The sequence below is a fragment of the Neomonachus schauinslandi genome, chromosome 15, assembly GCF_002201575.2.
Source record: "Neomonachus schauinslandi chromosome 15, ASM220157v2, whole genome shotgun sequence".
In the NCBI taxonomy this organism is placed as follows: domain Eukaryota; kingdom Metazoa; phylum Chordata; class Mammalia; order Carnivora; family Phocidae; genus Neomonachus; species Neomonachus schauinslandi.
This window is the reverse complement of record NC_058417.1, coordinates 23,707,991-23,735,587: the sequence shown is the minus strand read 5'-3', so window position 1 is coordinate 23,735,587 and position 27,597 is coordinate 23,707,991. Positions and strand designations below refer to the sequence as shown.

At 40.9% G+C, this 27,597-nt stretch overlaps 1 protein-coding gene across 2 annotated transcripts in view; it reads right to left on the bottom strand.

The window, feature by feature from the left end:
- The window catches only part of ACACA (acetyl-CoA carboxylase alpha), a 239,733-nt gene that overhangs the window by 40,178 nt on the left and 171,958 nt on the right, over window positions 1–27,597 (bottom strand). For both annotated transcript variants that reach the window (XM_044921884.1, XM_044921885.1), the window contains 2 exons: window positions 3,222–3,365; window positions 2,535–2,655 (listed from right to left, as the gene is read on the bottom strand). In XM_044921884.1, the coding sequence (XP_044777819.1) occupies window positions 2,535–2,655; window positions 3,222–3,365 (265 nt within the window). The remainder of the gene's footprint in view (window positions 1–2,534; window positions 2,656–3,221; window positions 3,366–27,597) is intronic.

The window sequence follows — 27,597 nt, the reverse complement described above, 5'->3', positions numbered from 1 at the left end:
TTTGAAGAATATCACAGCACTATCTCCTCTAATAAATGACTTTAACTTTTCACCTAGAAGATATCTGCTTTAACTTATCACAGGGAATCATCTGCTTTCTTTAACGCTTCCACTAAATTAAAATCTGAAGTCACTCGATTTGGGAGCAAGTGTTAGCTGCACATAGACAGCAGGATGAATTACTAGGGAGTCGATGAAAAAATATTATCCAAAAAACAGAAAACTTAGTTTATCACAAATTTCATTTTATTCTGTGGGTCGCATTAATAATAGCCAGGATAATGCCCACTTACATACACACACATCTGTTCACCCCATGAAAGAGGGCTCAAATTTTGATGAAGGTTCTAAATCAAACTTCTAAGTGCATCAGTATACTGAAATTTTAACCTCATATGCTTGGATCATTTTAGGATTCTTACTTCAGTAACAATGATTTGGAACAACAGAATTCATCAAAATGGAAAGACTTTCTTCTTTAAAAACCCTCCTGGCTATGTATGTTGATTGGGGGAGGGGACTCACTGGTGGGCTATGGCTAGTGTAGGTAGGCTTCACCCCCCAACCCCCCAAAGAGCAGGCTGTGTTCAGTTCAGATGCAGAACTTAGAAGCCAGCTAAGATGCAACCCCCTCCTCCCCACATGATTCCCAGGAGGACTCATGGAGTCTTGTTCTGAATTCTCCCAGAAAAGTCCTGGATTTTAAGGCTGACAGATAGCTTAGGTTCATAGTTCTTATCATAATCATGGCATACAAATGAGAGGTAGGGAGATTACTATGGTGATTTTTCTGGCTATGTAAGAAAAACTAGTTTTATTAAGAGCAACAAGAAAAGGCATTGAAGACAACAGGTAAAATTTTATTTTTTTTTATTTTTTAATTTTTTTTTAAAGATTTTATTTATTTGAGAGAGAGACTGACAGAGAGAGAGCATGAGAGGGGGGAGGGTCGGGAGGGTCAGAGGGAGAAGCAGACTCCCTGCCAAGCAGGGAGCCCCATGCGGGACTCGATCCAGGGACTCCAGGATCATGACCTGAGCCGAAGGCAGTCGCTTAACCAACTGAACCACCCAGGCGCCCGACAACAGGTAAAATTTTAAATTAAAATTCCTCTGGTGATTTTTCTATACAATCTATAGTTGGGCTGCAGATTTAGCCCTAATTCCTAAGTAATAGCTGTGTGACCTTGCACAAATCACTTAACTTCTCTGAGCTTGTAAAGTGGTAATTTCTTTTCATCTCTGAGAAGTAGTAAGCCCAAATAAGATAATGTATATGGAAGTGCTTTGCTGTCCCACCTCGCTCAGAGTGGGTACTGACAAAGTTAAGTCTTCCTTATGCAGACCTCTTTTTTCTTTTAACAAAGTCACAGTGACTCTTAAATTTAATGAATTATCTTCTGCACTCGCTTTCTTTGAAATAGTTGCAATAAACATGCAAAAAAGAACAAACATCTTCTCAAACAACCTGAAAAAAAATAGATTCAAAAGGTAGCTGGGGGATTTGGGGCTTCATAAAAGAACCGCCTGATAAGTAAGGTTTGTTAAAACAGCCTAATGGACTGACAAACAAGAATGTACATTCAACCTTACCTGGAGCCACCACTTTTTTTGTTTTGTTTTTGTTTTAAAAATAGGTAAAATCAGCCATAAGACAGAGGGATATATTAGATAAGTATGGGGTGAGGTTTTGTTCTCACTTGATATATTTATAAAATTAAAGAGTGCTGGACAATCTCTTCATGAATAATGATCTTACAAAGTAACCTTACATTAATAACTAAAGCAAGTACCAGTACTTTTACCAATATCATAAGAAATGAAGGGTACAATGAAGGGTGGATGCTCAGAAATAGCTTGACGAGAAGAGTGTAGTCACGTTCCACACTAAAGGGTCAAATATCTTTTTTTTTTTAAATAAAGCTTCTTTTTTTTTTTTTAAGATTTTATTTATTTATTTGAGACAGAGAGAATGAGAGAGAGCGAGCACATGAGAGGGGGGAGGGTCAGAGGGAGAAGCAGACTCCCTGCCAAGCAGGGAGCCCGATGCGGGACTCGATCCTGGGACTCCAGGATCATGACCTGAGCCGAAGGCAGTCGCTTAACCAACTGAGCCACCCAGGCGCCCCTCAAATATCTTTTCTAAAACTGATCTGACTGATCTCTGTTTACAGAGACTGGATGGTCAAAGATTCTATGACTTTATTGCTTAGATTTAACTGTTCTGACGTCTTTGAACCCATTAAGTAATAAGTGCTTTAAGAACAGAATTAACAGAAGAAATGTATTAGTGACTGCCCTGCGTATGCCTCAGTGACTGACTTATACATCTAATTTCATTCGGTTCTCATTTGTTCTTGAAGGATTTTCCACCTTGATCTTCAGAGAGCTGTTTTAAAGATTTGTCTCATTTCCACAGTTACTTTAATAGCTCTGTTATGCCACATACTATTGTGCAGGAATTGGGTAGTGATTAAAAGGAAGACTGACAGCCTGAGGGCCAGGGTACTACCGGACCCTCAAATATATACCTACTTGGGTGAGGTCGGCCGGCTAGCATCCATCGAGGATCATATGGGGCCTTCGTGGGAACAAACTCGATGATTCTATCTATAGGATCCTTGGAGTTCAGGAGAGGAACTGAACTGCGCACATTCTAAAAGGTGGTTGGGAGGAAAGAGCACAGCAATCAGTGAACAGCAGGCCCATGATCCCGACTCAGCCACGATCGTTACAAAGACAGTAGGGACCAAATACAGAATCACACCCATCTGTCCCAGTCATCAGCTACAGGCATCCTGACTGTATGCCAAGCCCTGAGAACATGCACAGATCTCAAGTCTCATGTAGGAGCCTGGCAAAAAGAGGTACATTCTGACTCTTGATTTCCGTGTACCCACACTTTATGGGAAGCTTCCTGGGGGGATAGATGGCTATTACGAAAGAGAAAACCCACAGTGACCTGAGCCCAGATAGGCCATGAAGGCTTCTGTGACTGGGGAAAACATCAGAAAGGGGCCTAACCAATGAAATCCAAAGGCATTTTAAAGGTAGAAGCCCAACGATGGCTGCAAGAAAAAGAGAAACCAATAACTTGCAGAGGAATATTTCATAAAACAGCTTCTCCACCATAAAGAGGAGACCTCAAACACAGAGGCCGTGTGAGCTGTGGTGGGAAGGCCGGGTTCTGTGGGCTTTGTCTGCTGGGTGGGAAGGGCTCACCTTAGGCATGTAAGACAGCCAGTGCAAGACAGTGAAAACCCCTTCAAAGTCATCGCAAACGATGCTGTGGGTCACCCCATTGTTGTGCATGATCTGGATGCCCCCAAGCTGGTTATTGGAGGTATATACCTCCCGCCCAAGGACCTGGAGAAACAAGCAGGAGAAAAGACATTTGTCTTGACAGAAATAAAGGCAAAGTCTATTTTGTGATTCTCACTAAAATGGGTTCTTTTCTCCACCAGACAGATTCCAGCCTCTGTGGGTTGTTCAGAGGGACTCTCTGGACCTTTGTCTTAAAAAGAAAGCTGAGAAAAATCAAAAAGGCTTTTTGTGAACAATCATATATACCATTGCAATTTAAAAACCAGCAAAAGCATCTCTCTCTCTCTCCTAGCTGCCACAGACAGGTGTTAGCATGCTTCGACTCAGCCAGAACCAGCGGAGGGGGAGCGGGGGAGGTTTGAGGCTGTGACCCAGAAGTGCAGGCTATGCCTGCGTCTGCAGGCGAGTGGACTGCTGCATATATACACAAAGAGGTAACATGCCTGTCTTTTGACAATCTTTAGTGACAAGTCTCACTTAAATGCTGTGAGGTTTGGGTCCCTAATTTTTTTTTTAAAGATTACTTTTCCCCTTACATTTGATTTTTCAAGCTGGTCCCCACACACAAGTCCTAAGGTGGGCAAAATCCTGAAGCAACTCATACATACATAAACCCTTGAGTCTAAATTTGTCTTTGTGTGCTGGGTGGAGGGCAGTGATTTATACCCAAGCCCACCTCTCCTGTGTCCTTCTCTCCCAAGGTTCCAGGGAATACAGAGGGCCTCTATCCCTGGTATGTCCCTGGAGGAGTTTAACCCGTGTGAGGTTGAAAGGCACCTGCAATTGGAAACCACAAAGTTTCCTTTAAAGACGGACAAAAAATAGGAAGGAAAAAATATTCGTAGACTTGGAAATTGTAGGGTTTCTTTTTCCTTAGAAGACTAGTTAATAATTTCTTTCAGGGAGGGAGGTTTTCTAACCCAGCAGTGGAAGCCGGACAGCCTGATCACTGACTATTGCAAACTGCTGAGTGTGTAGTAATTGCCAGTCATCTAGGGTAGCCCTGGAGAGCTCTAAACAGTTGTAGAGCGCTTACTGTGTTTTGCCTTTTCTCTTCTCTCTCCCCTCCTCCTTCAGAAAATAACCACAACACAAATTTGCTTCCTTAGTAACTTTCATTCATTTTCAGTCTCTGGGAAGAACCTAACAAAGGGAAGGCCAGCAAGTTCTACCTGTATATTCCCATCTTGCCCCTTCCTGTTAGGAGCATTGAGATATTCGCCTCCATGCTGGGTCAGCCCCCACATCAAGTCCCTGCAAAGGACGAGGAAGTTGGCGACCAAAGTCATCACCTCAGTGTGACCCAGCTGGTCTTCGCTCCACATAACTTCAGCTAGGAAGGGAGGAAGAGACTCTTCTGAAAGAAATATGGAAAGCAAAACTGCCTTCCTTGGTGAGGAAGTGCAGAGAACCAGTCTTTGCAGACAGCCCTGAGCTGAGCGACAAGCCAGCAACTGCTCTGAAGGAGCCCCAGGCACAGGGGAGACTGTATGTGACCACTGGGCTCCCCCTCCTCCTCTCAGTCTGTCTTTAATCTCAGCCCAGGCACTGTGGCTCCTTTCTCATTCTCCTGCTGTCTCTTTCCATTTGCCCTCTCTCTGACTGATACACTGATCTCTCGGTCACTCGGCTTTCTGCTCCACTGAGTCCATATTACTAATAACACCTCCGCCACGGCCAGTTTACCTCATGAAGGCAGGAGCACATCATTACAAAATAAACTCATAACTTTGACATTCTAGCAAATACACGCCGTTTGTTATTTTGATGGCTTTAGTCTTTCTAACAGGCAGAGGGCATTACATACCTGTTTCATTTATATCTTTAAATGTGTGCACACATGTATAGTCACACATGCATCAGGAAACAAAACAGAACAAAAAACCAACCCCAAACAAATATCCAAAGCAGTCAGTTGATGGGGGACCCTGGTGGAAGCAAAAACCCTGTCACTCAGGGAGGCCGCGCTCTGATCTGGCTCTGGTTTTATGGACGTCATAAACCCGATGGCCCACAACTGGTCCTTCTGGGACAGACAGCCTCTCTGCCAGAAGTCATTCAGTGTGATCAGCAGTATTTTTAATTATTAAAATAAAATTGGAAAGGGGGAAAAGAAATAAAGAGGAGACACTGCACTGACCCTGAATATCTGATATTCACACTCTATGTCAGGAGCCAGGAACTCCTAGTTGCCTGGAAGAGAGCTGGGGCCATTTCCTACTCAGAAAGATGGTTTTCTTTCCTAGGAAACACTATTTCTAGTACTTGATAATGTCCACCTGCTTAGAACCTCACACCCCGCCCCCCTCCAAAATGAGTGATGGATTGAAGGACCAATCTTGGCAAAAGGGACCAAAGCGGACCAAGAGCTGCTCAGCTGTTCAAATACATACTCCCCACACAACTTGGTCTCTCATTTCAAAAGGGAAGAGCATCCAGGACCGGGGCTACTCGCGGAGGCTCTGCCACTTGCCCATTCCACCCCATATTCTTATAAATTAATGGGGGACAAACTTGGAGGGAGCAAGAGTTTAATCACCTAGCACATCTTCCCTTTACAAGCAAAACTCAGCTTCTGACACTTTGGCATTGTTCTGAAAAGGCAGTATTTGTACACTGGATTCAGAAAGAAACCTAACCAGGGCTTACCACAACCAAGGACACTATTTCTGGACTAAAGAAATGTTTGTCATGTGAGAAAATTCATTTACTTTGGGAATTAAAGGGAAAAATTACAGGCTAGACTAACAGAGTCTCCAAATGGCTCTCTGACTGGCCTTATCTTAGGGGGTGGGGGTGGGGAGGGAAGGACACGCAGAAATGAAACCTGCTTCACTAATCACAAACAAATGCTAACAATCATAGCTACTTTACAATCGGTGAAGAGAAGGCAGTACCCTCCAGTTCATCTTCAATGACCGTATGTTTGGAGCATGCACCAGTAGAATGAGGGTGCACACAATAGCTCCTGATTTATAGGGGTCGTTGCTGACTCAAGTGGTTTTAATGATTTTAGAATACTTCACAACAAAAGCTCCAACCAAAGAAGCAGAATCTGGGCTAGGACAAAATCCATTTTGCCTAACTCTGAAATGATCATGCTGGAATAGTTACGCAAACCCTGGTCAGCATCTAGGAAGGCAAAGAGCAGAGCCCACATAGACGGTACCACGGCTTTATTCTTCAGTGTTGCCCTACCAACGTTTCACAGAAAAATGTGGGGTAAACGATCCTCACTGACTTAGTATTTTCATGAAGTAGGTGAGCTTTATTCATCAGTTTTTCAACTGTGACATACACATAGCTATACAAATCGAGTTGCTGACCATTTTCCATTTTCCCAAATTACTTTTCTCACATTTTCTACTGCGTGATGCAAACTTTTAATTCATCTTCCCAACAAGCATCAGGAACCATATTTAAACACAGGAGCCAGGTTTAGGTGGAGAAGCAGTACCATAAAATATTAGGAACAGGCACCACCTCAGGGTCCTCCACTGAGGAGTGCCCACGCCCACAGAACTGAATAAGGGCTGATTCTGAGGGGAAAGAGGATCTTCCCCCACTCAATATAAACCTAAGCCTCATCCAGCTCTTCATTCATTGCAGGTGGCAGACCTGGGAATTAAGGGCACCACATAAAAGCCACTGATTAGCAGAGACACAGTTGTTAAAGGCTCCACCGAAGATGCTACGCAGCCGTTAGAAATTTTGAGATACATAAGAAGTACAAATGAATGCAGTCATACATACATGCTAAGGCCTCTGCTGCTGCTGCTTATCTAGAGACACTGCAGACAGCTCAGGTTTACCATAGCTGACAGGCAATGAAAACAGTCTAATATACCGCCTGCTCTCTCCCTTAAATCCCTTTTTGGAGATCAAGATAAACACGTTCTTCCTTTCCCCAGTGCTCCAGACGTTTGACTGAAGTGGCAGAGCATTGTGAGGTTTTGTGCAAATGAAATCACTATGTAATACTGAATGAGTAGAGTATTTACTTGTCAGGATATTTGTCAGCACAGGCATTGAGATTTCCAAGTTTCATAGAGGCAACTTAGCTCAATTTTTTAAAAAACTGCCTTTGTCCTGATATACACATTATGTTGGGGGCCTTTAGACTTACAGGCAAATATTTGCAATCATGTGCTGAAGATGTGAAAAATAATGATGCATATCGATGGAATAAAAAATGAAATCTGCTGCTTTCCCCCCTTTAGCCACTCTTTCCCCCTTTAAACAATTCTTGGGTCAGGGCAATCCTCTATTTAAAGAAGCAAGAAGTATAAAATTCCTCTTGCATCTAAGAATTTAGGCTACACAAACGGAGTCCTTGCTGCAATCCTCCCTCTCATTAGGATATTTCCATCCTCAAGAGGCTGTGAGGAGGGGTTTTGTACATTTCCCAAGCAATTATCATTGCTGGACTTCGTTCACGATTCTACACATTAAAGTCACTGTGGGATCTGTCAGGTTATTGATAAAGGTTTGGCTAAGGCAGAAAGAAAGATATGGACAAAAAAATAAGTGGGAGCAGGAAAAAAGTGGTAAAATAGGGACAAAAGAAAGGAGGAAGAACGAGAGAGGAAATGGGAGGGGGGAGAAAAGAGGAAGGGAAAGAAAAAAACGCAATAGCTCATCTACTCCTGCTGCTGACACTCTCCTCCCTGATCTGAGAGGACTACATTTTTAAAAGCTGACAAGTAATTCAATCTCCAATTAACAATTTTAAGTGGTGCAGCACATATTCCCGTGTAAATGTTTCTCCAGGAATGTATCCAAGGGTGAATGGAATTAAATCTCTAGGGAGGCAGAACCGGTGCATGCAACCAAGAATATTTGGGGGTTCCCAAAACACAGCCTCTTGATACACAGACTCAGGGTTACAACTTCCTCTCCCCTCTTCATTGCCACTTGTCACTAGCAAACTGGAGTGCTGGTTGGCAGCTGGTAGTCTAGGGTTGGGGGGTAGAGAAGGGGCACAGTGACCTACTGCTGGCACACGATGGGAAAGCCTCTGACCTGAGCCACAACTGGACTCAGGACCATCCACTACAAGACCAAAAACCTCTCCACACACAGCAGCATGATGAAATGATTGGGTCTGCTGATGGGTAAATTGGGAGTAAAGGGACTGGGCAACCAGTGGTGGGAGAAGATATTTAACCAAGAGGAGACTGAGATACAGGCCACTGGAAGACCTCTGCTTACTGAGGGGTGGGGAAAGCAGAGGAATGAGTTAGATGGCAGAAGGATGACAAGGATTTGAAGGTGGACTGTGTGAGGAACAGAAATGCATTTTTAATGTAATGGGGGTAGAGAAGAGCCACATGACAGTTTACCTGTCAAACGTATGAGAAAAGGCACAGGCTTCCGGAGTGCAAACTGACTGCCAAAGAGAAATCACTTCTCTCAGGGATCCAACAACTGTTCATTGATCTACAGATTTGAATGTACTGACAATAAATTGCTTCCAAATATGGAAATTTTTAAGTCTAGTTACTGAGGTATAATTTACATATAGAAAAATCATTTTTAGGTGTAGAATTCTATGAATTTTGACAAATATATATACTCATATAACCACCATCAAAACACCCCAAAAGTTTCCCTCTAAGAGGCAGGATCAAGATGGCAGAGCAGGAAGATCCTGAGTTCACATCCTCCCACAGACAAACCAGAACCACAACTACATATAGAAAAACTATCTCTGAAAATGAACTGAAGAAAAGATTTCACACAACTAAGAATATAAAGAAAAAGCCACATCAAGATGAGTAGGTAGGGCAATAGTAGGTCTAGTCAGAACCCACACCCCTGGCATGGTGACCCACAAGTGGGAGGGGTATCACAACTACAGAGGCCCTCCTTGAGGAATGAGGGGTCCAGGCCCTACCCTGGGCTCAGCTGGGGGGACCTGCACCAGGAAGCAGAGCCCCCATAACATCTGGCTTTGAAAACCAGCAGGGTTTATGTCCAGGAGGGCAGCAGGAAACAGACTGTACTTAAAGGGCTCGCATAATTTTACTCCCTCCAAATCCCAGTGCAGAAGCAGTAGTTTGAAAAGCATGGGGATTACATGTGAAGGAGATTCAATGACGAATTTTAGGGCATGTGCTAGAGGGGCAGAGATCTGTTGGAACATTCTCCAGGGAAGGAAGCACTGGCAGGCACCATTTTCTTCAGCCCTCTTCTACCTAGTTGGCCTGGTGGTGGTGAGAGACAGTTCCGACACTCTCCCATCTCCTGTGCTAGCACTACTCACCACACTCCAGCCTTCCCCCGTGGACTCCCCATCCCCCCACACCCAGGGGGTAGCCTCTGCCAACACCAGAGCAACACCAGAGCCCCTCTCGTCCAGTGACCCCTGCCCTGAGGGGCCAGCCTCACACACCAGCAAGTCTGCACTAACTGTGGCTCAGCCTCAACAGGACGGGGCATGTAGCTCACAGGGGATACCCCAGAGGGTACCTGGATTGAGTGAACGGGGTGGTTTTGTGTTACTGGCTCCAAAGGATACTCTCTACATAAAGACACTTCTTCAAGACCAGGAGGTAAAACTGATCTACCTAATACATAAAAACAAACACAGAGAGATAAGCAAAATGAGGAGACGAGAGAATACATTCCAAATGAAAGAATAAGACAAAAATCTCAGGAAAAGAACTAACTGAAATGGAGATAAGCAATTTACCAAAGAGTTCAAAGTAATGATCATAAAGGTGCTCACTAAGCTCGTGAAAAGAATGGAAGAACACAATAAGAACGTTAACAGAGAGAAAATATAAAAAAGAACATATCAGAAGAATACAATAACTGAAATGAAAAATACACTAGAGAGACTCAATAGCAGATTAGATAATGCAGAAGAATGGATCAGCAATGTGGAAGAGTAGTGGAACCCACACAATGAGAACAGCAAAAAGAAAAAAAAAAAGAATGAGGGATGCCTGGGTGGCTCAGTCTAGGTGTCTGCCTTCAGCTCAGGTCATGATCCCAGGGTCCTGGGATCGAGTCCCACATTGGGCTCCTTGCTCAGTGAGAAGCCTGCTTCTCTCTCTCCTTCTGCTGCTCCCCCGGCTTATGCTCGCTCTCTCTCTCTCTGACAAATAAATAAATAAAATATCTTCAAAAGAAAAAAAAGAATGAAAAAATGAGGACTGTTTAAGGGACTTCTGGGACAACATCAAGCATACTAACATTTGCATCATAGAGGTCCCAGAAGGAGAAAAGGAAAGGGACAGAAAACCTATTTGAAGAAATACTGGCTGAAAATTTTCCTAACCTGGGGAAGGAAGCAGACATCCAAGTCCAGGAAACACAGTCCCAAATAAGATGAACCCAAAGAGATCCACACCAAAACATAATACTATACTATACATCACTATATTGATTATAATACACTATAATCAAAGTGTCAATAGTTAAAGAGGGAATCTTAAGGGAAGAGGAAAACTTATTATGTACAAGGGGACCCCCATAAGACCATGAGCTGATTTTTTAGCATAAACTTTACAGACCAGAAGGGAGTGGCATGATATATTCAAAGTGCTGAAAGGAAAGAACTTACAACCAAGAATAGTTCACCCAGCAAGGTTATCACTCAGAATAGGAGAAATAAGGGGTTTCCCAGACAAGCAAAAGCTAAAGAAGTTAATCACCACCAAACCAGCCTTAACAAGAAATATGAAAGGGACTTCTTTAAATGGAAAGGCCATCACTAGAAATAAGAAAATTATTAAAATTATAATTATTATAAAGTAAAAATCTAACTGGTAAAGGCAAAAATATGGTAAAGGTAGTGGATCAACTACCTACATAATTAGTATGAAAAGTAGTAAAAATCATCTAGACCTACCATAGAGGTCAAAAGATACACAAAGTAAGATGTAAAATATGACATCAAAAACATAAAATGTGGGTGGGGGGTGAAAATGTAGTGCTTTTAGAATGCACTTGAACTTAAGTGACCATCAACTTAAGATAGCTCTGTATACTACCGGATGTCATATATGAACCTCATGGTAACCCCAAACCAAATACCTATAATAGATACACAGAAGGTAAAGAGAAAGGGATGCAAACATAACACTGAAGAAGTCCCCAAATTACAAAGGAGGAGAACAAGAAAAGAAAGTAACAAAGAAGATCTACAAAAATATCCAGAAAACAATCAACAAAATGGCAAAAAGTACATATATATCAATAATTACTTTAAACATAAATAGACTAGGGCGCCTGAGTGGCTCAGTTGGTTAAGTGACTGCCTTCGGCTCAGGTCATGATCCTGGAGTCCCGGGATCGAGTCCCGCATCGGGCTCCCTGCTCGGCGGGGAGCCTGCTTCTCCCTCTGACCCTCCCCCCTCTCATGTGCTCTCTCATTCTCTCTCTCTCAAATAAATAAATAAAATCTTTAAAAAAAAATAAAAAATAAACACAAATAGACTAAATGCTCCAATCAAAAGACATAGCGTGGTTGAATGGATTAAAAAAAACGAGACCACGTACATGCTGCCTATAAGAGACTCACTTCAGATCCAAAGACACACACAGACTGAAAGTGAAGGGATGGACAAAGATATTCCATGCAAATGGAAACAAAAGAAATCTGGGGTAGCAATACTTGTATCAGACAAGACAGACTTTAAAACAAACACTGTAACAAGACACAAAGAAGGGCATTACATAATGATAAAGGGATCAATCCAACAAGAGGATATAACAATTTCAAATATCTACACACACAACATAGGGGCACCTAAATACATAAAACAAATATTAACCCATATAAAGGGAGAAATTGACAGTAATACAATAATAGCAGGGGACTTTAATACCCCACTTATATCAATGGATACATCGCCCAGACAGAAAAATCAACAAAGAAACAGTGGCTTTGAAAGATACATTACACCAGATGGACCTAACAGATTGTGTGTGTGTGTGTGTGTGTGTGTGTAACATTCCATCCAAAACCAGCAGAATACACATTCATTTCAAATGCACATGGAACATCCTCCAAGACAGATCAGATGCTAGGCCACAAAACAAGTCTCAATAAATTTAAGAAGACTGAAATCACATCAAGCATGTGGTACACATGGACCACAATGGTACAAACTTGAAATCAATTACAAGAAGAAAACTGGAAAAAAATACAAACATGTGGAGGATAAACAACATACTAGCTACTAAACAACCAATGGGTCACTGAAGAAATCAAAGAGGAAATAAAAAAATACCTTGAGACAAATGAAAATGGAAACACAACGTTCCAAAATCTACAGGATACAGCAAAAGCAGTTCTAAGGAGGGAAGTTCATAGCAATGCAGGCCCACTTCAGTAAACAACAACAAAAAAATCTCACATAAACAACCTAACCCTAAACCTAATGGAACTAGAAAAAGGATAAACAAAGCTCCAGGTTAGTGGAAAGAAGGAAATAATAAAGATCAGAGTGGAAATAAAATGAAATGGGCTAAAAAGACAACAGAAATGATCAATGAAACTAAGAGCTGGTTCTTAGAAAAGATTAACAAAATTGATAAACCTTTAGCGAGACTCATAAGAAAAAGAGAGAGAGGGCCCAAATAAATAAAATCAGAAATGAAAGAGAAGTTACAACCAGTACAACAGAAATATAAAGGGTCATAACAGACTATAATGAACAATTATATGCCAATAAATGGGACAACCTAGGAAAAAGTGGATAAATTCCTAGAAACATACAATCTTCCAAGACTGAATCAGGAATAAATAAAAAATCTGAACAGACCAAATACTACTAATGAAATTGAATCAGTAACCAAAAAACTCCCAAAAAACAAAAGTCCAGAACCACATGGCTTCTCAGGTGAATTCTACCAAACATTTAAAAAAGAGTTAATACCTATCCCTCTCAAACTATTCCAAAAAATTGAAAAGAATACTTCTGAACTCATCCTATGAGGCCAGCATTACCCTGATAACAAAACCACAAAGCCCACCAAAAAAAAAAAATTACAGGCCAATAACCCTGATGAACATAATGCACAAATCCTCAAAAAAAAAAAAAAAATTAGCAAACTGAATTCAACAATACATTAAAAGGATAATACACCATGATTATGTGGGATTTATTCCAGTGATGCAAGGATGGTTCAGTATCTGCAAATGAATCAATGTATCCACATGAAGAAAAAGAAGTATAAAAACCGTATCATCTCAATAAATGCAGAAAAGCATTTAATAAAAATCAATATCCATTTATAATAAAAACTCTCAACAAAATGGGTATAGAGGGAACATACCTCCACATAATAAAAGGCATAGATGACAAAGCCACAGCTAACGTCATACTCAACAATGAAGAGCTGAAAGCTTTCCCTCTAAGATCAGGAATGAGATAAGGATGTCTACTGTCACCACTTTTATTCAACACAGTATTGGAAGTCCTAGCCACAGCAATCAGACAAGAAAAAGAAATAAAAGGCATCCAAATTAGAAAAGAAGAAAATACCTATTTACTGTCCTGATTTGCAGATGACATGATACTACATAGAAAATCCCAAAGACTCCATCAAAAAACTATTAGAACTGGGGCACCTGGATGGCTCAGTTCGTTAAGTGTCTGCCTTCGGCTCAGGTCATGATCCCGGAGTCCTGGGATCAAGCCCCACGTCAGGCTCCCTGCTCAGCAGGGAGACCAATTCTCCCGTCTCCCTCTGCCCTTCCCCCTGCTCCTTTTCTCTCTCTCAAATAAATAAAAATCTTTAAAAATAAAAAAACAAAACCATTAGAACTAATAAATGAATTCAGTAAAGTTCCAGGATACAAAATTAATATACAGAAATCTGCTGTATTTCTATAGACTAATAATGAACTAGCAGAAAGAGAAATTAAGAAACCAATCCCACTTACAATTGCAACAAAAAGAATAAAATGCCTAGAATTAAATTTAACCAAGGAGGTAAAAGACATGTACTCTGAAAACTATAAAACACTGATGAAAGAAACTGAAAAAGACACAAATAAATGGACAGATATTCCATACTCATGGACTCAATATTGTTAAAATGTCCACATAAGCTAAAGGAATCTACAGAGTCAATGCAATCCCCATCAAAGTACCCTATCAAAATGGCATTTTTCACAGATCTAGAACACATAATCCTAAAATTTCTATGAAACCATGAAAGACCCAAATAGCCCAAGCACTCCTGAGAAAGAAAACAAAGCTGGAGGTATCACACTCCCCAATTTCAAACTATATTACAAAGTTATAAGTAATCAAAAGATTATGGTATTGGCACAAAAACATACATAGATCAATGGAACAGAATACAGCATTCAGAAATAAATCCATGCTTATATGGCCAATTAATTTTCAACAAAGGAGGCAATAATATGCAATAAGGAAAAGACAGTCTCTTCAATAAATGGTTTTGGAAAAAATGGACAACTACACGCAAAAGAATAAAACTGGACTAGTTTCTCACACCATATATAAAAGTATACTCAAAATGGCTTAAAGACTTAAATGTAAAACTGGAAAGCATAAAACCCCAAGAAGAGGGCGCCTGGGTGGCTCAGTTGGTTGGGCGACTGCCTTCGGCTCAGGTCATGATCCTGGAGTCCCGGGATCGAGTCCCGCATCGGGCTCCCTGCTCGTCAGGGAGTCTGCTTCTCCCTCTGACCCTCCTCCCTCTCATGCTCTCTGTCTCTCATTCTCTCTGTCTCAAATAAATAAAAAATCTTTAAAACCCCAAGAAGAAAACATATGCAGTAAGTTTTTGGACATCAGTCTTAGCAATATTTTTTTGGATTGGTCTCCTCAGGCAAGGACAATAAAAGCAAAAATAAACCAGTGGGACTTCATCAAACTAAAAAGGTTTTGCACAGTGAAGCAAACCATCAACAAAATGAAAAGGCAAACTAATGAATGGGAGGTATTTGCAAATGATACATCCAATAAGGGGTAAATATCCAAAATACATAAAGAATGTACACAACTCAGTATCAAAAAAATGAACAATCTAATTAAAAAATAGACACAGGACCTGAATAGATAGTTCTCCAAAGATGACATACAGATGGCCAAGAGGCACATGAAGAGATCACTAATCATCAGGGAAATGCAAACCAAAACCACAATAAGATATAACATCACATCTGTCAGAGTGGCTAGTATCAAAAACAAGCAAACAAACAAGAAATAACAGTGTTGAACAAGGATGAGGAGAAAAGGGAACCTTCATGCACTGGTGATGGGAATGCAAACAGGAGCAGTCACTCTATGGAGGTTCCTCAAAAAACTAAAAATAGAATTACCATATGACCCAGAAATTCCACTTCTGGGTATTTAACCAAACAAAATGAAAACACTAATTCAAAAAGATACATGTACTCCTATGTTCACTGCAGCATTATTTACAATAGCCACAGTATGGAAGCAACCTAAGTGTCCATCAACAGATGAATGGATACTGAAGATGTGTGTGTGTGTGTGTGTGTGTGTGTGTGTAATGGAATAATACTCAGCCATAAAAAAAATCTTTCCATTTGTGATGACACAGATGGACCTAGAAGATATTATCCTAACTGAAATAAATCAGAGAAAGACAAATACCATATGGTTTTATTTATATGTAGAATCTAAAAAATAAATGGACTCAGGAAACAGAATGGTGGTTGCCAGAGGGAAGTGTGTGTGTGGGAGGGTGGACAAAATAGGGGAAGGAGATTAAAAGTTACAAACTTCTAATTACAAAATAAGTCATGAGAATGTAATGTACAACATAAGGAATATAGTTAACAATATGGTGTGGTGCCTGGGTGGCTCAGTTGGTTAAGCGTCTACCTTCGGCTCGGGTCATGATCCCAGGGTCCTGGGATCGAGTCCCGCATTGGGCTCCCTGCTCAGCAGGGAGCCTGCTTCTCTCTCTGCCTGCTGCTCCCCCTGCTTATGCTCTCCCTCTCTGACAAATAAAATCTTCAAAAAAAAAAAAAAAAAAACCAAAACACACAATATGGTAACAACTTTGTATGATAACTGATGGTAGCTAGTTGTATGGTGGTGATCACTTCATAATGTGCACAACTGTTGAAACACTTACGTTGTATACCTGAAACCAAGATGATATTGTATGTCAACTACATTTGAATTAAAAAAAATTCCCTTCATCTCCTGCGTAATCCATTCCCTTCTCCCCTGTTCTGCCTCAACAGTTTTACCTTTTCTAGGATGTTCTATAAATGGAGTCATATACTACACAGTATTTGGAGTCTAGTTTCTTTGAGTTAGTGTAATGCATCTGAGATTCATGTATGCTGATGTAGGTGTCAGAGGTTCCTTTCCACTGCAGTGTAGTATTCCATTTTATGAAAATACCATAACTTGTTCATCTGTTTGCCTCTGGGTGGACATCTGGGTAATTGGGTAGTTTCCAGTTTGGAGAAATTATGAATAAAGCTGCTATTGGCATTTGTGGACAGGTTTTTGTGCGGATGTATATTTCAATTCTCCCAGGAATAGGATTGCTAGGTTGTATGGCAAATGTTTAATCTTATTTTTTTAAAAAAAAAGGTGCTAAACATTCTTCTTTTTTTATTGAAGTACAATTAACATACAGTGTTATACCAGCTTCAAGTATACAATCGTTCAGCAATTTTATATATTACTCAGTGCTCATCTAGATAAGATGATAACTGATGGTAGCTAGTTGTATGGTGGTGATCACTTCATAACGTAGGGTGATTTTAATCCTCTTCACCTATTTCACCCGTCACCCCCATCCAACTCCCCTCTACAAACCACCATTTTGTTCTCTGTATTAAGAGTCTGGTTGTCTTTTTTCCTTAGTTCATGTTTTGTTTCTTAAATTCCACATATGAGTGAAATCATATGGTATCTGTCTTTCTCTGACTGGCTTATTTCACTTAGCATTACAGCTTCTAGGTCTATCCATATTGTTGCAAGTGGCAAGATCTCATTCTTGTTTAAGCTTTTTCAAAGTGGCTGTACCATTTCACATTCCCACCAATATGTACAAGCGTTCCAGTTGTTCTGCATTCTTGCAAATACTTAGTATTGTCAGTTAAAAATTTTCTTTATTAAAAACATATTTTTCCGGGCGCCTGGGTGGCTCAGTTGGTTAAGTGACTGCCTTCGGCTCAGGTCATGATCCTGGAGTCCCTGGATCGAGTCCCGCATCGGGCTCCCTGCTCGGCAGGGAGCCTGCTTCTGCCTCTGACCCTCCCCCCTCTCATGTGCTCTCTCTCTCTCATTCTCTCTGTCTCAAATAAATAAATAAATAAAAATCTTAAAAAAAAAAAAAACATATTTTTCCTTTATTTTAGTAGTGCCTAATTGTGGTTTTAAGTTTGCATTTCCCTAATGATAAGCATCCTTTCATGTGCTCATTTACCATCCTCATAGCTTTTTTGATGAAATGTCTGTTCAGATTTCTTAAAAAATTAAATTAAACCCACTTTTTAATTTTTAAAAAAGATTTATTTATTTTAGTGAGTGAGCGTGGGATGGGCGGGACAGAGGGAGAGAGAGAATCTTGAGCAGCCTCCCCAATAAGCGTGGAGCCCAACGTGGGGCTCCATCCCACGACCCTGAGATTATGACCTGAGCCCAAATCAAGAACTGGATGCGTAGCTGACTGAGCCACCGAGGTGCCCCAAATTAAGCCCATTTTTAAAATGACTGTGCTGTTTTCTTATAATTGTGAGAATTCTTCATATATTCTCAATAACATTCTTCTATCAGATGTTTTCAAAAGATGGAAAAGTTTTTTTAAAGATCCCAGTGGGTTTCTGACAAGGACAGAAGATATGAGGTTGGTGTGGAAAGGCAGAGGGCTGTGTGACTGACTGCCTGGGCCCACCAGTGGCTAGGTAAAGAGTTCGGTGCTTGCTGGGGCCCAGCTTCTCGTGGAGTAGCACCAACTGTTCATCTCGGCAACCTTTTTGTTTGTGTTTTCTTATTTATGTAGGGTGGGCAGCGATTTTATTTTTTACCCTTAGAACACATGAAAAGCCTATTTACTGTCTTTCAAGTCTAAATTTGAAGCTCCATGAAAGCAGAAATCATCTTTGTATGCCTCCCAGCACAAGAACAGAACATAACTGGCATGCAGTAAATGCAGGTGAACTGCTGTAATTCTTAGTGCTCTATAAAAACTCAGCTTTGATTTCTATTTTCAGCAAGTTGAACTACGAGAAGCAAAAGAAATCTTCCATATTAGTGTTATAACTGTGTAGCAACTTTCTTAAGCAAAATGAGTGGTTCAATTTTCCCAACCTTTTAGTTATCCCCAGTGCAGACACTGGGTTTTTCTTTCAAAAATCTTTACCTGAGCCTGAATTAAGCTAGTAACTCTATCTAATATAAAGTCATATTATATTAGGGTTGCTCTACTGAGCTGCATAAACCTGCTTTATCTGTTGAGAAAAGGCATACTTTATCAATGGGTCAGATAGAAAATGAAGATACTCAAAACTTGATTATATGTTCCAATGGTCTTCACTTCTCAGATTTGCATCTTATGCTGTTAGTGAAATTTGGGTGGGTTCTTTTCCTTAATAACACTGATTTCTCAATTTCTCTTATGTGCACTATTTTGAAAGGCTTAAATTCCAGACACTGAGACATTAAAATTAGGAACCAGTCAAGAATCAACCAGAAAAACTTGACACTTGGGCATGGTAATCTGTAGTTCAATCTAACGAGCTCTTAAAGCTTCTCCTTTCATAATTCAACACTCCTGACTGTGTACTTTAGCTGATTAGATGTGCGAAGATGGCCGCTCTGAGTGAGAGGGGACATAGCTCAATTTGGATCCAGCATAGGGGACATTCCCTAGAATGATGAACAGCCAGGAGCCAGGTTTCTAAATAGTCTTGTTTCCTGCGTCTTTATCATATTCACACAGCAGCCTGTGCACAGCCACAGCCCAGGTCTGTCTTTCTGCTAGGAAAGACTAGAGTCCTTGCATTCCTAATCTACCAACGTGTGCAGTTCTTGCACTTTTAATTTATGAGTGTTTGGGGGGGAACTCTCTGACTTGGGAATATACTGGCTTGGTCTAATGCTTGGAGATTATTAAACTTGGAGCTATGCTCCACTATCAAGTCTACAGATCTTTTATTTAGAAGATATGGTGCTCTAAATGCACAAAGAGCTCCCTGTCACCTTCACATTAAAGCCCCTAGTGCCTGGTAAGTGGAATTATATAGCTGTCATCTCCTTTCCCCAAAGTTTTAAGAGTACAATGGGCTCATTTTTTCACACTCCATCCCAGCTTCAGAACTAAGAGACCTACTTTGTATTGATTTAAGGTCTCAGAAATAAATAAACCTGCTTCACTGCTGTGATTCACAACAAATTCATGATACACTATTGCATGATATATTTCAAGCTCTTGCTCTGGCTCTCTTTTTCCTCTGGTGAGTGATGGGGGAGGTGGGAGGTAGTGGGGAGCTGCAAAGCTGACAGCCTGATGGTTATTGGAGATGGCTGCTGACTGCAAATCCAAGAACAGACACTGTTGGAAGAGTATGGTTCTTTTTTTTTTTTTTTTTTTAACTGGGGGGCAGGGGTGAGAAGCTAATTTACTTGGGTTTCAGGCTGGGGCTGGGGAGAAGAAAGGTTAAAGGGAGGAGAGAAGGGTAAATGGAAAAGCAAAGCTTCCAGTGAACACTAATTTGCAAAGACAGAGCTATGAACATTTATGGAAGGAGAGAAAGGTGAAGAAAATCCAGCATAAGAAGGTGTAACATATGACTGACTGGAAAATGAAGAAGCTGAGCTACTCTGCCTAAGGGATCATGCTCACAGTCCTAAGAGGGCACTTAGCTTGAGTTCAGGGACAATGTTTTGTTAGAGGCGGAAAGTGCAGAGACCCTGCATGCCACGGAACCTGTGAGACAGAGGCATTTCTTCACTCCAATATTCAAAAAGCAGCACAATCCTGGAAGTTGAAATGGACACTCTGGAGATAGGGCAGAGAGATGACAAAGGTGCACATATACAAAGTGAGCCGGAGACTGCTCACTGAGGTGAGAGGGAAATAAATTCTAGCCTTTTAGATTTGGTTGTGTGCCCTTAGAGCTTTAGAGTACCTCAGTCTACATTACCTTTACTGATTTCTGAAATAAGTACTACCTAACTTTGGACCCAGTGATTTTAACCAGTATCTAACTACACAGCACCCAAGAAAACATCCTCCAACCATGTATAGGGTCAACAAGGCAGGAGGTGGGGAAGCAGGAGATAATCAGGCTCTTACAGCCTTGCATGACACTGTGCAGCAGACCCCCAACATTCTACAGAGTACATCCAAATGGTGTAAGTTTTAGCTGTTTCTCTTGTAATTCCTACTTATTTCACAGTTTTGGCTGGCAAGAATGTTATTTATTAATCCAGTTTCCTTTCTACCTTTGGATAGCATTTTCATCTTTACTATGTTTGTTCTTAAGACAAGGCCAGACTCTGAAAGCAAAGTACATGGGAAAGATTTTGGTTCCACTCAATTCCACACGTTACACCACAACACTGGGAGCTGCTTTGCTAATTTTGAACACTACTTTTTAAGAGGAATTGGTCTGTTTATGCAAAGAAACAGACTATAGCTAAATGTAAGAACTTCATATAGATGAAAGGGTTTGGGCCATAAAGTACCGAGCTCTCCTTCAGTTGGGTTTTTCAAGCATAAACGAATGAATATTTGGCAGTGGTGTTACAGAGGAAATTCAAACAATGGTTGGGTGGTTGGACTTTTGGGGATCTTCCACTCCTGATAATTATAATTCTATGGCCACTTGCTGTCATCAACAGTAACAACATTACCACCATCACTACTATGTGGCATTTGTTTTTGTAATATGGATAAGAAATGAGATGAACAAATTTTTCAATAATTTTGCTTTACACTCCCATTCCTAATCTTGCTACTATGTAATAACTTCACATATCACTAATATGTAATCTTTCTAGTATATAACACCCTAATATGTGGCAATTCTTTTAGATCCTACTCACCCTCATGCCCAATCTATCCTCTCCCTGCTCCAGCCTAACATGGTTCCCTGGCTACAAATTAATATACATCTTCAGAGCATAACAGAGTACTAGAAATTAAAGAGAATTTAAGATTAACAGATCCTCTGGTCTTCACCTTAAGATGGGAAATGTGTTTTATAAAGACGAAATTGAGGCCCAAATAGGTGAAAGCCCAAAGTTACTTAACCTAGTAAATGGCAGGGAGGGCAATGACCAAAAGTTTTTGTTTGCCTTTTTTTTTTTTAAATCTAAAGGTTTTGTAACTTCAAGAAGTTTGAGCAAATTTTAAGAGGCTGTCAAACACGGTAATTCCTGAGTCTGTATTTAATGCCTCAGGCAGGGCCTCAGAGCTTTCACTTCATCTAAAAGTTCAGTATTGATACTTATTTGAGGTTCTCCCAAGTCAATAGTCTCCAAGCCACCATACCTACACAGGGCTCTCTTGGTCAGAGGCAATGTCTCTAATGGAGCTCTGAAGGGAAATTCTACCCTGCAAGATTTCCAAACCAGAGGATCAGGCTGAGGGCAGATCACAATGACTCACTAATGGACTCAAACATATCTGAGGAACCAAGGTGAAACATGAAACAACGCCCTGAGAAACTACCAAACCTGAGGAACATCAAATGAAACATAAAAGCATCCCCAAAACGGGGCCAGGTTTGCCCATGTGCTGTGTGTGTGTGTGTGTGTGTGTGTGTGTGTGTGTTGGAGGTATGGGGGAATAGGGCTTAAAAACTAAGGAGATGTGCCCACTGCAATCCTTTCTGAGAACTCATTCATAATACTAAAGTGAGGCTTACTCAGAAAGGAAGCTCAAATGCCTTCTTTAAAAAGGAGAGCGATCCCATCTGGAGCTTCCAGAGTACAGGGACTGTCTATTGTGAAAATAGATAGTTAGGGACTTTTAAAAATGCAAATTGCTGGTCTGATCCTTAGAGTGATTATGGGCTATTGTATCAACAAGTCCTTGGGGACTCCTATAGACAGATGACTGACACATATACTACCCTATCAGACCTGAACACGGTGCCTCTGACGTTAACGGCTTTCCAATGTGCGGTGATTGTCTTCAGATAACATCTATTGGGAAAGTCAATTCATGAATGTACTGCCACGGCGAGGACTGACATCTAACATTTTCTTAAAGGAATTTTTGCCCTCAAAGGATCAGAAAGTATAGAGAATGTTGTGTTTGTATTTCCTTTCCAGGGCCTGGATCATGAGTTGCAATGAGATAGGACTCTATATTCATCTTAGGGAACACTACAACGGTGTCAGTGATTTACCTATATTAACTCATTTAATCCTCACAAGACCTGGTAAACAGGTACTATTATTATCCTCATTTAACAGTTAATGTAACTGTAACCCAGAAAAGGTAAAAAAATTGCCCCAAGGTCATACAACTAGTAGGGGCAGAGCCAGGAATTAAACCCAGGTAGTTTGGCTCTAGTGTCCACGCTCTTAACCATTCCAGCTCTTTAAGTTATGTGAAAGTTACAATGCTGACTCACGGCAAGAGCTAAATTATCCCTCCTTTTTTAAAAAAAATATATATATTTATTATTTTTTTAAGTAATCTTTATACCCAATGTGGGGCTCAAACTCATGACCCCAAGACCAACAGTCACATGCTCTACCGACTGAGCCAGCCAGGCGCCCCTCTCTCCTTCCCTTCTTGAGCCTCCACGACTCTCTCATGTTGTGTGTCACAGAGTCATGGGGGAGTACAGAGAACATACAGTACAGGTCCCTGGTCCTAGGAGCTCGTGGGAGGAACTCTGATACTGTATCCAACTAAGTGAGCAATAACTTCACATTTCATATTGCCCAGATACAGAAAAATATGTTTGGAAACTGAGATCCAGAGAAGGACTCCTATGAAGTCTCAAAAGCAACATTAGAACTAGGGCCCTACAGGCTTGACATATATAGCCTAGCCACACCACCTTATAATCTCTTTCTTCCTGGCAGATGCAGTAGAAACAGGGGTAAGGGAGATGAGATTATGGGAATTTTTTCCCCTAAAGGAGAAGCTTTAAAATGTCACATATCAACTCCTGAACGAATCTATAATCCATCTATCACAGCCACTGGCACATGCCTACCTCCACAGACAATTAGGACAGGCTATAAATCGCAAATTCTGATTTCTCTGTGTATACCTCACCAAGTCTGGGGGATGGACTGAGAACTAGCAGCTCTCGTTTACGTCAGTGTTCCCTTACAACACTAGTCCTTTGAGCCTACCTACCACTAAATGTCATGTTAAAGATGTTGTGTAGAAACAGAGTGGGGTGCGGGAAGTAAATCTGAAAGTTCCTGGATATATCCAGTGGCGCCTTGACTTAGGAGTTTATGGCTATACAAAAACTGTCCCAGCCCCTTAAGGGCCCATCTTACCAGTTCCCTGAGCACATATGTTGCTGTCTTTGCCAGGCTAACATGACACCCTTCAAGCAGGGTAGTTTGTCGCATCCATCAGGTCTGCCTTACCACTCAGTGAGGAATTCTGAGCCATCTGCCACCTACAGCCTATAGTTTGTAGAGCTAGAAACCTATGGTCTTCTACCTTGGGTGACATGACATAGCAGACCCTTGGAAGTTTCTCTTAATTACGTCGTCATGCTCATGACATTTGCACAAAAAGGAAAATGACCAGACCATCTTCTCTTCTCAGGCCTTGTGGACACTAAGCACAGGGAACTGAGCCCATCTTGAATGAAACTTAGGGGACATGGAAATTCATGTTCTCATGCTGATTTAGTCTCTGCCAATGGAACCAAGTCGCTTTACCTCTGTTTTAGTCTTCCCATCTGTAAAATGGCCCTGACACCACTAGCTCACCCCAGAAGGTCGAAAGGAGCTGGACTGATGTTCTTGATCTAAGTTTCAAATAAAGTCATCCAAACTGCTTCTAATCACCAGCCCACTGCCTTAGTTCACATAGCAAATCTGCTTCTGCAGCACTTAAGAAAACCCAGATACTGCATTTCTCAACTTGGTAATATTCTGAATATTACAAATATTTACAAATAGTTACAAATAACTACGGGCAACCAAGAGCAAGATAGACACGGAAAGAGATTATACAAATACTGAGATAATAAGGGGAAAGGGACAAAAATACAAATGCGGGAAGCACTTTCTGGTTTTGGAACAAAAGACACAGTGGCAAAGGATGGTGCCCATGAATAAAATGTATAAGTGTATGGTAAAACCACTGATAGTAAAGAAACAGGAAAAATATAAAAAAATATTTATATTTTATTTGCAGGTTACTACTGTTGGCTACAAAAAGAAAACCTTCAAAAAGTAGGAGTCTTTGGAAGCAAAAGGTAGGAAGGTCTAAACTAATTAAAAACAGGTTGGCTAACGACAGGCAACATCACGTGTGCAGTGAGATGGAGTGTGGCCATAAAAGCTTGACGCATACATGCAATGTATTAAGTTGGGAATGTGTGTCTCTCCAGCTTCATATCTATTAAAGGAACAAACAATTTACATGTTGCTGTATTACAGGAGTATGATATGTGGTGTGTCAACCTTTTCTCTTCAAATTGAACCATGTTAAGTCAAATCAGTGATGGGGTGTGGGGGTGGGGTGGGGAGGGGAGGAGAAAAGCAGGGAGAAAGAAAGTTTCAAAAAATCTCTGCCTCAGCAAAACTTTTCATTAAAATTTTAGACAAATGATCTCTGTGTCCTTCTCCCTTGCTGCCTGGGGCTCCATGCTATTTCTATGCAAATAACAACCTCGTGGTTTATATCTTATTATTTCCACCGGAGCTGCAGCGACATGACCTGAGACGTGTAAGAGGTGGTGGTGGTGGGGGGGTGTTGGAGAGGAGAGAGAAAGAGAGAGAGAAAAAGAGAGGGAGAAAGGGAGAGATGGAGTGGGTGTTCACTCAAGTATGAAAAAATATTGTCAGGAGTGAGCGTCAAGAACAAAAAAAAATTGCAGGGATAACGTGTTTATTTCAGTCCCCCCACCCCCAACCCCCACCCAACCCCCCCCTTGCAAACCGGCACCTTTTAAAATTCATTGGGCATCAGGCGATCATGCACAATCCATCTGCTTTCACTTTATCATTTGCATTTCATGCCTCCTGGCTTTTGATGTGCTGATACTTTGATGCAGTCAGGAGACGCGCATTATCATTATTTCAATTTTCAAAGGGGTCAACGGGATCGGCACTTGCACACACAGATTTCTTTTTTCCTACAACCTCTGCACACCCCCTCCCTTCCCATTCTTCACCCCCATGTTTAACATAAAGGATGAAGACTCAAAAAGGTGGGAGTCAAATGTTTACAGTCTCAAAGCTTGCATATACCACCTACATTTCCAGTTTGCACAGGTACACACATACCCGAACAAAATGGTCAAGGCTTAAGGAGGCTCTACAGTGTTTTCAGACACACACAAAGACTTCCTCACACATGGATACTCAGGGAGGCACACAGAGAGAAAGAGAGGGATCTAGAAGCAAGATACAGACACAAAGAGAGAGACCAGCACTCACCCAGGAAGAGACTCGCACTCAAAGTGACCTGCACACACCCACAGAGACAGATTCCTACAGAAAGAAAGGCAAACAGAGATGTCGAAAGACACCACTATACACAAAGACAGAACACGCAAAAGGAGTGAGTCGGAGGAAGCAATCTAAGCGCGCAGCTTGCATATAAGTGTCCTTTTTCATACTGGATAGGCAAAGGGGCACACAGGACATTCTGAATGAATTTGCATGAAATCGGGTGTCTTCCAACAACATGTCTGTGTACTTAAGAGGCACTGACGTGAAGACAGTGAAGCAGGCAGAGCAGGATTAGGTAACCTCTACAACTTGATCACTCCCTTCAGCTACAAATGATTATGTCCTTCTGGAAAGGAGCATTGTTTGGTAAGTTACAGCTACAGCTTTCCTCGTCTTTCCCCCTACAACTACACTTCTCCTTCAACAAGCAGCCCTGTAGGCTAGGAAGAGGGGGAACATAATAAATCTGATCAGAACAATTCAACCAGATTTTAAGAAAAAATCCCTAATGCTTTCTTTATGGCACAAATGAAATTCAACTAGCAAGTTTCTAGGCAAAAAACAAAAACCAACCAAACAAAAACCCCCAGCAACAACACCTTTGCTTTTTGTATTACTGTATTATTGTATTTTTGTATTATTCTTTGGGTATAACATGTTACTAGGGAGAAAATAAGAAAATGTAATGAAATACATTTCAGAAATTAGCTCTTTGTCCAGGTATGGGAACATAATAGGAATATAGGTGTCTTCTTTAAATTGCACCCTTACAGATAACTGCACCTACAATTCTTTCAACATTCATCAATAGCTTGTCCTAAGAAGGTATCCAAAAGAGCAACTTAAAAAAAATTAAGACTCAGCAGTTTCTCCCACTGCAATAGTCTCCTTCAGTAGTGGCAGTTCACAATCTTTATTTCTCCGCCACTTTCCAAAAAAGGGAGCGGGGTATCCAAGTTTGCCATTGTTAGCACTGCTTTACCTTTCCTTAGAGGGAAAAGCAAGCCCAGAGAAGGATACAGACCTTATATGAATGTACAGAGCAAACTGATCACATCAAACGATTCTCCTCATTTCTGACAACTCCAAAAGCTAATTGGACCAATGGATGTATCAACTTTTAAAAAACGAGGTAACAGAACACTTGATTCCTATCCTTACACTGGAAAGTCAAGGCTTGATAAAGTTTGTGCAAGTTTAGTAAACCCAGTATCCGATACAATTCAGTGTGCATATAACTTAAGATAAATCACCAAATCATGTATAAGAGAAGAAAAGGGAACTGAAGTTGTAATGAGGACCAACACTTTATGCCAGGTGCTAGGTACTTTTACTTATGTTTTCCCATTTGATCTCCACCACATCATTTAAGCTTGTAAATTATTATTCCCCTTTGACAAAGAAAGCGGAGGAGCGGAGAGGTTATATGAGTTGCACAAGGTCAGCCAGCCAGTCCCAGACTATTACATATTCCTGGCTCTGGAGAGAAAATCATTTTCCTATGTCTGCAGAGAAGTCAGAACTACGTGATTTTTTGTATATCCAGGTATTCTTAGTTTTCACTCTTACAAGCAGTGACCTCACCAACTGTTTTTTTTATTTTTCCCCTTTGGAAAAGCCCCTATGAGCTCAGATTGAAAAGGCACAGAATTTCTTCCTTTCTTTCTTTTTTAAGGATTTAT